A 12,398-nucleotide genomic window follows, 5' to 3' on the forward strand; every position below is an offset into this window, starting at 1 on the left:
CTTTTTCTGGAAGGGGCCAGATATAAAGTTGGCCATTAAATATCTTCACCAACTACTCAACTCTGGGAAAGCAGGTACAGACATATGTAAACCGAGAATGCCTGTGTTCCAATAAACTTTTAGAATTTTTGCATCTGTGTTCATGAGGGATATTGGTCTGTAGTTTTCTTGTAATATCTTTGTTTTTTGTAATGTCTTTGTTTATGGCAATGCTGTCCTCATAGAATCAATCGGAAAATGTATAGAATTGGTATTTATTACTTCTTCTCTGTGGGCTCCAATTACACATTAGGCTGCTTGGATTTGTCCTACAGCTCATTGAATCTGTTCTCTTTCCCTCTCTTTCTGTTTTATTTCTCTCTGTGTTTCCACTAGCCATTTTCTCTGTAGTATATAATATACTATGAATCCTATCCAGGGTAATTTTTATTTCATGTGTCATAGTTTTTATCACTAGAAGTTCAATTTGGGTATTTTTTATATCTTATCTCTACTTGCTCAATTTTTTAATCTCCTTGCCTACTAATTCTATACTATGTCATTTGTGGGTCTGTTTCTAGGGATTGATTTTTCTCATTATTGGTAATAATTTGCTGCTTTTATATGTTTGCTGCTTTTTTTATATGTGGGAAATGCTTATGCTATAATATTAAGTGAAAAAAATTAAATAGAAAACTGTATTATGATATGATCCTCTTTTTATTTTTAATAATGTTTATTCATCAAACATGTCATGATCTTTACCATCTCAAGACCTTATTCATATTTCTCCCTCTGCCTGCAATGCTTACAAGACTTTCTGGTCCTTAGGTCTCAGCATAGGTCTCAGATTTTCAGAGGGACTTTCCTGACTGCTTTTCTCCACATAACATTCCACCTCCTCACAAACCTACTCGGAAAGCCTCTATCTCTGTTGCATAGCCAGTGCCCTTCATAGCACTTATCACAACTATCTACCGAATTTTTGCTATTCTCCTCCCAACATAGAGAAGAAGCTCCAAGAAAGTAGTGATTTTGTGTCTGTCTTACTTTCTGCTCTCTCCTTAGTGCCTAACAGTGCCTGGTGCTCAATAAGTATTGAGTGTATGAGTCAGGAAATATTTTTCCAAAGTATTGTTGTCTCTGAATGGCAGGATAATATATGCTTTTTGTTTTTCTCTCTTAAACTTTTCTTGCTCTTACAAAGTTTCTATAATGAATATTTATCTCTTTTACAATGAGAAAAATGCAGAGTACTCTATATTAAAATAATATTAGAGTACCTGCTACATTGATGGAATGGTGAGACTTGGGTGTGTAAATGACTACAAGACAGGAGAAGCACCTAAAGGCAGCAGCTGTACATTCTATTAATATAGAGTATCTATAAGCAGAAAAGATATGTACACATGAAACTTAGAATTAATATACAAGTTAGTTAATAAAATTTTATTTGAATAGTGCTTTGTAACTTAATTAACTGACTTATATTCTCTTATTTAATCTTCATAACCACCATAAGATGTATTATTTTCTCCATCTTCTAGAATGCTCATGTACTTCTGGTTGTTGGCAGAGTAAGGCATAAGTATTATGGTTTGGTGTTAGCCACTCCCACCTCAGAGAATGTTGAATAATTGAGTTATGTCTCTGGTGTCCTCCCATCTTTCTTCTTCTTCTTTTTTTTGTTTGTTTGTTTTATTTGCTTCTTGGACTTCTACCCTTTGCCCTACTCTCCAAGAGCATCTTTCTTTTGTGCTGCTCACTCCTTCCTTCCACCCACTGTGCCCTCCTTTCTTGGGTCTGATCTCTTCCAAATGCCCCCCTGTTCAAAATCACCTCTTCCTTCTCTGTCTCCAATTCCCAAACTGAACTCCCAGTTCCTGCAAAAGGCAAATCCCAGGTAAGTGCTGGAGGTTCTCTGCCTGTCAGAGCTTGGCTGTGTATGTGGGTGGCAGTGGCTGAGTCAGCTCTGTCAGGCAGTAGAGCCAGGGCTGCATAGTCTCAAGCCCCTTAAAAGGAGATGTGTGATGGTATAGATGGGTCTCAAGTCTGAGTGGTCAAAAGCAAGGGAAATACAGGCTTAAACCCAGACCAAGGCTTATATTAGCAACCAGCAGACAGAAGCCTGGGCAGATGAACGCAGAGCCATATCTATGAATGTCCTAAAGGAGCAGAGGTCCTTTGGAAAATAATAGAAGCAGGAGTGGGACTACGATCTAAATTAACGCCAGGTTAAAGTAGTCAATATCACTTCTTTTTCCACTAATGATAATATTTTGATAAAGGAAAGATTGAAGGGCAGGAGTGATAAGAAGAACAATATTATTATCTTAAATAAAATCTTAATAAACAGAGCCTGATAATGATTAAATAATCTACAAACCATGATCAAGTAGCATTTATTCCTAAGCTCAGAGGTCTTTAACATAAAGAAAAGCATCATGTAATTTATCCTATTAACTAAAAATTTAGTAAAAATATTTAAATTGTCTATATAGATGCTAAAGAAAATATTTTATTTAAAAAGCAGCAAATTTTCTCTTCATCAGGGTAATTTTTGGTCTATTTAGAAAATGAACTTCATTTATTACAGAAAATTGTCTGTTTTAGAATAGGATATTAGAAGACAGCTGAAAACTTGATGGCTTATAACTGTTTCTAATTTCTCCCTATGTAGAAAATAGCTCAGCAGCGAAGGGATAAACTGTCATACCCACTCCCCTAGACCTGGGGGATGGGGGTCAGTGTTGGAAATTACTATGGTAATTTGAATTCATGTCTGTTTCGTTCACTTCTTTTCTCTTTTACAACTTGCAGGGTTCAGTATTATTACAGCTGCGGTAGAGAGTCTGTAATCTGGGAGATCCCTTCTCCTGCACTGCTTGGCCAACCTTCCAAAAGGATCCAGAAGCTGGCACAGCCCAACAGATTCAAGAAAGGGTATCTAATAAATAGGTAAAGTACCTTGAGAATCTCCATAAATTCTCATCTAATTTGGTGAATGTCACAATATTGTTGTTCTAATTTTAGTGTCTGCAATTTCATAAAATAGAAGTCCACTTGTGTTTCAAAGCATCAGGGTGAAAAATCAAATATTTGCAGCAATTGTGGGTAATCAGAAGATCATCATCAATAATTACATTTGACTCAAATTGTAGTGAAGCGAAAATTCACACTAAACTTACCACTGTCAGACAATTTAAAAATATGCAAATGAAACATTACAGGTTTTTTCAATTCATGTTCTCTTACGCCTCTGTGACTGCAAATGCTCTTACTTCTGCTTTAAATTCTGAAATTCTCCTTGTCTTTAAAAGACAGATTAGGAAATTCCCTGGTGGTCCACTGGTTAGGACTTCATGCTCTCACTGCTGAGGGCCTGGGTTCAATCCCTGCTGGGGGAACTAAAATGCCATAAGCCATGCAGCATGGCCAAAGAAAAAAAGAGCTTAGGTGTTACTTTCCACATGGGAGTTAAGATTGTGATAAGGTTATTGGAAAACATGTTAGGTTGCATTAGTGGAATATGTACACTGTACACGTTCCACCAAGTGTGGAGTGTGATAGTACTACTGTACACTACTTTAATCAGAACACATTACATATGTGTGTCCACTTACGGATGTTATACCTGAAGAAACTGATAATAAATTTGAGGCTATTCAGAGGTGACGAATGAGATGTTGATTCTTCTGGAAGCTATGTTATATGAACAATAGTTAAGAGAAATAATATGTTTAGCTTAGAGAAGACACCTAAGTAGCAGTGATAGCTATGTTTCAAGGGTCAGCATCTGAAAGAGGAAAGGGAAGTCAAAGTAAAATTACTTAGAACTAGAAGTAGAACAAGGAATTTACAGAGCAGCTGATGTCAGCTAAGTGTAGAAAAATATTTCTGGTAGCTATGCAGTAATGGAGGCGTTTATTTGGAAAGGTCAACTGCCAACTCCACCCAAATCCCTGAAAATGTTCAAGCACAAACTGGAATGATGACTATACATGGATTTTAGAAAAGATTCCTGTATTCAGGCGTAGGTTGAACTGGACAACTTGAGTCTTTTTCCATCATAGAATCCAGCAAAAGTGGCTCAATTCCTCCACAAAATTTGCTTGTTTGTCAGTTTATTAAATAAAATCTGTTAAGTTAGTTAAAATATGCATGTAAATCTGGTAAAGATCTGTATCTATAAACTAGAAGAATACTTTAATTATCTGTTACCAATTTTTGAGACATCTGAGATTGACATTTCATATAAGTGAAACCCCCTTGAGTGCTAAAACATCCTGTATTTTTAGAAGTTTGTTTCCCTGCTTTCCTAAGGAGATTCTTTTGATACTGAACATACATGTAACCTTTTTCCATTGGCTTGAGATATTTATTATGAATATCAACTATCACATAATGATTTAATTTGATAAACCTCTCAGAAAGTGTTTAAGTATGAAGCACATTGCTTAGGCTAAGTGGTCTGACCTCTTTAGATTATGATATTCACTTTTCATAGTTTTCCTGTCATTTCTCTTTTTATTGGGAGAATAGTCTCTAAGTAGCCTCTTTTCTGATCTTTTGTGCTCTGGAAACAGATAACCAAGCTTGTTCAGAATTGTATGAGGGGGAAAATGCAAGTGCTTAATGAAGACACACAGGGTTGTCCAATAAATGTACTACATGAGCCTGGACTTTGTGACATATATTTTAGCTGATTCACTAGAGGGCTCAACAGTAGATTTGAGCAGTCAGGAGAAAGAATCAGCAAACTTAAAGATAGATCAGTGAAGATGATCAAGTCTGAGGAACAGAAAGAAAAAAGAATAAAATAAAATAAACAAAGCCTCAAAGCCCTGTAAGACAGCATCAAGGGTATTAACATATTGATAATGGGAATTTCATAAAGAGAGTAGAGAGATAAAGGGGCAGAAGGAATATTTAAAGAAACAATGGCCAAAAGCTTCCCAGCTTAGATGAAAAACAACCTTCACATCCAGGTAACTCAACAAACTTCAAGTGTGATATACTCAAAAAGATCTACAACCTGACGCATCATAATCAAACTGTCCACCATCAAAGACAAAGAGAGAATCTTGAAAGCAGCAAGAGAAGTGACTCATCATATGCAAAGGATCTGCAATAAGATTAACAGGTGACCTCTCATCAGAAACCATAGAGGCCAGAAGGCAGTGGCATGACATATTTAAAGCACTGAAAGAAAAATACTGTCAGCCAAGAATACTCTAGCTAACAAAATTATCCTTCAAAAATAAAAGAAATTAAGACATTTCCAGTTAAACAAAAACTGAGAAAATTCATCACAGCAGACCTGCTTTACAGTAAATACTAAAGGGAGTCCTTCAGGCTAAAATGAAAGGACACTAGACAATAACTTGAATCCACATGAAATAAAGAAATAAAATTGAGTTAACTACATAGGTAAATATAAAAGATAGTATACATGTATTTTTCTGTTTGTAACCCTTTTATTCTCCTACATAAGGACAGCTGCATAGGACTTCCCTGGCAGTCCAGTGGTTAAGACTCCATGCTCCCAATGCAGGGGGTGCAGGTTCAATCCCCGATCAGGGAATGAATATCCCACATGCCGTGTGGCATGGGCAAAAAAAAAAAAAAGACAACTGCATAAAGCAATAATTATAAATCTGTGTTGATGGACATACAATGTATTAAAAAACAGCCCAAAGAGGGGAGGGAATGGAGTGATATTAATCTGAATTAGATTGTTATAAGTTAAGATATACAGGGTAACAACTAAGAAAATAATTTTTAAAATATAGTAAAAGAAATAACAAGGAACTTAAAGGGTACACTAGAAAATATCTAACATGGAAGAAGGGAGGAATGGAGGAATAGAGGAATAAAAAGATGTAACATGTGAAAAACAAAAGCAAAATGGCAAGCATAAATTCCATGTTATGAGTAATTGCATTAAATGCAAATGAACTGTCCAATCAAAAGGCAGGGATTGACAGAATGGATTAAAAGAACGTACTCAGTAGTATGCTCTCTATAAGACACATACTTTAGATTCAAAGAAATATATAAGCTGAAAGGAAAAGGACGAAAAAAGATATACTATGAAAACTAACTGAAGTGAGTGGATATACTCATATTGGACGATTAGACTTTAAGACAAAGAAGGACATTTTATAGTAATGAAATGGTCAATCCATTAGAGAACTATAACAATTATAAACATATATATACCTAACAACAAGAACCCAAAATAGATGAAGCAAAACCTGGTAGAATTGAAAAGAGAAATAGATAATTCAACAAGTTCAGTTTTTCAATACTGTACTTTCAATAATAGAAAGAATAACAAGCAGAAGATCAACAAGGAAATAGAAGGCTTGAACAATACTATAAACCAAAAATATCTAATTGACATTTATAGGACACTATACCCAACAATAGCAGAACACACATTCTTCTCAAGTGCACATGGAATATTCTCTAGGATAGATCATGTATTAGGTCATAAAACAAATGTCAATAAATTTATAAGAATTGAATTCATACAAAATCTGTTCTCTGACCACAATGATGAAATTAGGAACCAACAGCAGAAGAAAAAATTTAAATATGTGTAATTAAATACACTCCTAAACAAACAATGGGTCAAAGAATAACTCACTTTGATATTAATAAAATGAAAACAGTATACCAAAACTTATGAGATACAGCTAAGGTAGTGATTAGTGGGAAATTTTAGCTGAAGATACCTACATAAAAAATAAAAAAGATTGCAAATTGTAACCTAATCTTCCATCTTAAGAGATTACAAATGGAAAAGCAAACTAATTCAAACAAGCAGAAAGAAGGAAATTATAAAGATTAGTGTGGAAATGAATAGAAACCAGAAAGACAGAGAAAATCAACAAAACTGAAAGTTGGCTCTTTGAAAAGATCAACAAAACAAACCTTTGGCTAGACTTATCAAGACAACAAGACAGAAGGCTCAAATTACTAAAATCATGAAAGAAAGAAGGGACCTTTCTAAGGAATCATTTGCAAAAGAAGGGTTGCAAATTGATCTTATATAGAGAAAAAAGTATTATAAGGGATTACTATGAGCAATTGTAAGGCCAACAGATTAGATAACGTAAACGAAATGGACAAATTCCTAGAAAGACAAACCACTGAAACTGACTGAATAATAGAAAATCTCACCAGACCCATAACAAATAAAGAGATTTAATTAATACTTTTTAAAAACTTCCTATGAACAGCTCAGGAACAGATGCCTTCATTGATGAATTCAATGATATGCTTAGAGAAGCCCTAGACCAATCCTGCAGATTCTTCCAAAAGGTAGGTCACTTCCCAACTCATTCCATGAGGTCCATGTTACCCTGATACCAAACCAAAAAACGTTTGTAATGACAAGAGAAGAAAATGACAGACAATATCTCTTATGAATATATGTGTAACAATTCATACCAAAATACTATCAAACCAAATCCAAATATACATGCAGCAATCCACACCAAAATACTACCAAAGCATATCAAACAATATATAAAAATAATTATGCACCATGACCAAGTTGGATTTATTCTAGGAATACAAGAATATGTTGAGTTCAACATACTAAAATCAATGTAATACACCAAATTAATAGAATAAAAAACCCCAAAACTACATGATTACCTGAATAGACTCAGAAAAAGCACTTAACAAAATTTAACACGTATCATACTCCACAAACTAGGTAGAGAAGTGAACTTCCTCAGCTTGATAAAGGGCATCTACAAAGAGCCCACAGCTATCATCATAATTAGTGGTGAAAGACTAAAACCTTTCACCCTAAGATCAGGAATAAGACAAGAACATCAGCTCTCACCACTTCTATTCAACATCATACTAGAGGTTTGAGTCAGGGCAGTTAGGCAAGAGAAAGAAATAAAGCTATTCAGGTTGTAAAGGAAGAAGTATTGATAACTCTCTACTCATAGATGACATGATCTTATATATAGAAAACCTCAGGGAATCCACATGAAAACGATTAGAGCTAATAAATTAGTTCAGGAAGGCACAGAATCCAAGATCAATATACAAAAATCAATTGTATATCTATCCACTAGCAATGAACAATCTGAAAATAAAATTAAGAAACAGTTCCATTTACAGCAACGTCAAAAAGCACAAAACAATACGTGCAATGGAATATTAGCCTTAAAAAGGAAGAAAATTCTGACAAATGCTACAACATGGATGAACCTTGAGGACATTATGCTAAATGAAATAAGCCAGTCACAAGAAACCAAATACTGTATGACTCCACTTATACACAGTACCAACTGTAGTCAAATTCATACACAGAAAGTAAGATGGTGGTTTTCAGGGGCTAGGGGGTGGGGAGAATGAGGAGTTGTTTAATGGATATAGAGATTTGCATGACAAAAATTGTTCTGGAGGTTGGTTACACAACGATGTGAATACATTTAATGCTACTGTACTATACACTGAAAAATGGTGAAGATGGTAAATTTTATGTTATATATATTTTAATATAATTAAAAATAAAAGAACAAAATACTGAGGAATAAACTTAACAAAAGAAGTGCAATGTATGTACACAGAAAGCTACAAACATTGTTGAAAGAAATTGAAGATTTAAATACATAGAAAGACATTCTCTGTTCATGGATTAGAAGTCTTAATTTTGTTATGATGACACTTCTCACCAAATTGGTCGACAGATTTAGTACAATCCCTATTAAAAGTCCAGCTCTCCTTTTTGGGTAGAAATTGACAAGGTGATTCTAAAATTCATATAGAAATGCAAGAGACCTAGAATAGCAAAAACAATCTTGAAAAAGAATAACAAAGTTGGAAGACTTACAGCTTCTGATTTGAAAACTTACTAAAAAGCTACAGTAATCAAGACAGTGTTACTGGCATAAGAATAGACATATAGATCAATGGAATAGAATTGAGAGTCCAGAAATAAACCCTTATGGTATATGTCAGTTGATTTTTGACAAGGATGCCTAGACAGTTTAATTGAGGAAGAATAGTCTTTTAAACAAATGGTGCTAGGATAACTGGATATCCACATGCAAAAGAATGAAGTTGAACCCCTACTTCACACCATACACAAAAGTTAATTCAAAATGGATCACAGACCTAAATATGAGAGCTAAAATTATAAAACTCGTAGAAGAAAACATAGGCATATATCTCTATGACCTAAGCAGTGGTTTCTTAGATATGACACCCAAAACACATGTGACAAAAATACAATAAATTGGACTTCATTAAAAGTAAAAACTTTTCTGCATCAAAGGACACTCTCAAGGGAATGAAAAGACAACTCGTAAATTGGGAGAAAATATTTGCAGATCATATATCTGATAAGAGACTAGTATTCAGAATATATACAAAGAATTCTTAATACTGTTCAAAAAAGACAAATAACCCAATTTAAAAAATAAGCAAAGGACTTGAATAGACATTTCTCCACAGAAAATATACAAGGAACAAGAAGCACATGAGAAGATGCTAAATATCATTAGTCATCTTGGAACTGCATGTTAAAACCCTGAGATTCTACTTCACACCTCTAGAATGGCAATAATAATAATAAATAGAAAATTACTTGGAGAGGATGTGGAGAAATTGAAACCCTCATATATTGCTGGTGGGAATGTAAACTGGTGAAGCTTACGTGGAAAATAGTTTTCCAGGTCCTCAAAATGTTAAACATAGAATTATCATATGATCAGCAACTCCACTCCTAGGCATGTACCCAAGACAGTTGAAAACATATGTTCACACGAAAGCTTGTACATGAATATTCACAGCATCATTCCAAAATAGCCAAAAAGTGGAAGCAACTCAAATGTTCATCAATGGTTGCATGGATAAACAAAATGTGACAAATCCATATAATGGGATATTATTCAACCATAAAAGGAAAGACATACTCATACATGATTCTTAAAAATATGCCAAGTGAAGGAAGCTAGACACAAAACGTGACTTATTTGTATGATTCCATGTATTTGAAATTTCCAGAATAGGCAGATTCATAGAGATAGAAAGTAGATTACTAGTTCCTAGAGGTGGGGAGGGGCTGGGGAGGGGGTAATAGGATGGGATTTTAATAGGTATGGGATTTCTCTTTAGGGTGTTGAAAACGTTCTGAATTTAGGTAGTGGTGATGGTTGCACAATTTTGTGAATATTCTAGAAAGCATAGAATTGTACACTTTAAAAGGGTAACTTCTATGGTATGTTAACTATATATCAAGTTTTAAAGCTAACAGACTACCCCTAGAGGGTAATCATATTTATTTGAGAAAACCTTTTTCCATATTAGGTTTGTAGGTTTGTTGGTTGATAGGTTTCTGTTCTGGGAAAGGAGTATGTGGGGAAACCACCTATGATAATCGGCCAGGTTGCTGGGAGTTATGTCCAGCACTATCTCAAACTGCACTGCAGAGGAGACTGGCCATCACAGAGGGTTCTTGGTAGTGACTGGAATTTTTATCTCAGGGTTTTAATAGGAGGTTTTGGTAGGAAGTGAGGTGTTTTTTAAACTGCAAGTCTCAACCTATCAGTGGATCATGAAATCAATTCCAGTTGTTGTTTTTATGAAATCAAATGAAAATTTAAAAATCAGAATGCATTGCCTAGGGAAAGCATCGTTTCATGATCATTTTGTTTCAGATACACAGATTTACATATATTGTATCACAATATAAAATGTACTTCTTACTGTGGATCATAGTAAAACAACTTTAAGAAACACCAATCTAGTAGAAAGAACACTAATGATTATGGGAAAAGATGTTCCTAAGATAGAAACAATAAATATAATTGATTGGAGGTTGATTATAGCAATGAAGAATGCAGTTATTGTTCCTCCAGTGATTATAATATTTCATGTTCCATTTGCATATAGGCCCTTCAGTGATTACTTAAGAGATTCTCTTCAAATCTCTGATCCTTCTCCCCGGATATTACAACTCTCAATACCCAAAGTCACAAATCCAAACTATGTTCCTCCAAGAAGCGTAAGTGGGTCCATGTGAAAGAAACAGTTCCTGATGCACTTTGTAACATGTAGCATGTTTGTAACTGTAATGTGCTCCCCTCTTATTTCTAGATGTGTTTTTTCCTTTTCTTCATGTTTATTTTCCCCTCTTATCAAATGAATTTTTCTGACTATCTGCCCTGTGCCTAATGTATCAGTCAGGATTTGATGAGAGAAGCAGAACCACAATGCATATTATAGAATTAACCTTAAGCAATTGTGGGAGCTGATGAGAAGTCTATGGAAGACTGTTACAGCAGCTGGGACTTGGGTCTGGTCATAGATCTAGAAGAAATGAGAGAGACTAGGGGTAGTTCAGCAGTCCCCTAGAAGATATTTACTTCAGGAGAGGCAATTATAGGAGAGTCTTGCCTGTTCAGACAAGGGAGGAAGGGCTGATTCTATTGCTAAGGAAGGCTCAGGTATGTTCAGGGCTTCAAAGCCCCCCCTTCATTGGAATGTGCCCTTATGTTCCGATTCCAATTTTTAAGGTCCAATTCCTTCTCAATCATTGCCCTAACTTTAATATAGGAGACCATATAAGTTTGGGAATTCAATTTGTGCTGTAATTCATCCACTCACAGAATTAGATTTTGAGCTTGGTTTTGAGAATTTTCAGTCCTGTGACCATTAAAGATAAGGGTTTCTTTTGGGTAAGTCACAAAAACTTTCTGGTCCCTTAACTATGCCTTAAGGTGGGAATTTAAAGGCCTGAGCTGGTAATTTCTTTCCTCAAATTCTCCAGTGCACTTAGAAGCAATGAGCCCACCTCACTATACCTCTTTATTTCACTAAAATGATCTCTGTCAGCAGCTGCTTGATTACCAAATCTTGCTTTCTGTTTTGTCAATGCATGCCACGGATTACCAGTGTCTTTTTTTTTTTTTTAAACGACTGGCAATAGGATCATTAATAGCTTTAAATCTAATCTGCTCAGAAAACAAATTCCAGATGGTCTAGAACCAGTACAGGCATACCTCAGAGATATTTTGGGTTCAGTTCTAGACCACCGCAATAAAGCAAATATTGCAATAAAGCAAGTCACACAAACTTTTTGCTTTCCCAGTGCATATAAAGGTTATGTTTACACTACTGTATTCTATTAAATGTGCAATAGCATTATGTCTAAAAAACAATGTACACATCTTAGTTAAAAAATACTGCTAAAAAATCTTAACCATCATCAGAACCTTCAGTGAGTTGTAATCTTTTTGCAATAGTAATGTCAAAGATCACTGATCACATATCAGCATAATATAATAAAAATGTAAAAGTTTGAAATATTGTGAGAATATTTCTTTTTTTTTTTAACATCTTTATTGGGGTATAATTGCTTTACAATGGTGTGTTAGTTTCTGCTT

The 12,398-nt window shown here is 34.8% G+C and overlaps 1 protein-coding gene across 1 annotated transcript in view; it reads left to right on the forward strand.

The window, feature by feature from the left end:
* The window catches only part of SPMAP2L (sperm microtubule associated protein 2 like), a gene marked incomplete at its 5' end in the record, with an annotated part of 57,893 nt that overhangs the window by 30,457 nt on the left and 15,038 nt on the right, over positions 1 to 12,398 (forward strand). The window contains 2 exons of the mRNA XM_079919986.1: positions 2,800 to 2,937; positions 10,906 to 11,017. Of these exons, the coding sequence (XP_079776112.1) occupies positions 2,800 to 2,937; positions 10,906 to 11,017 (250 nt within the window). The remainder of the gene's footprint in view (positions 1 to 2,799; positions 2,938 to 10,905; positions 11,018 to 12,398) is intronic.

This window comes from Stenella coeruleoalba (assembly GCF_951394435.1).
Source record: "Stenella coeruleoalba genome assembly, chromosome: 4".
NCBI classification, from domain to species: Eukaryota; Metazoa; Chordata; class Mammalia; order Artiodactyla; family Delphinidae; genus Stenella; species Stenella coeruleoalba.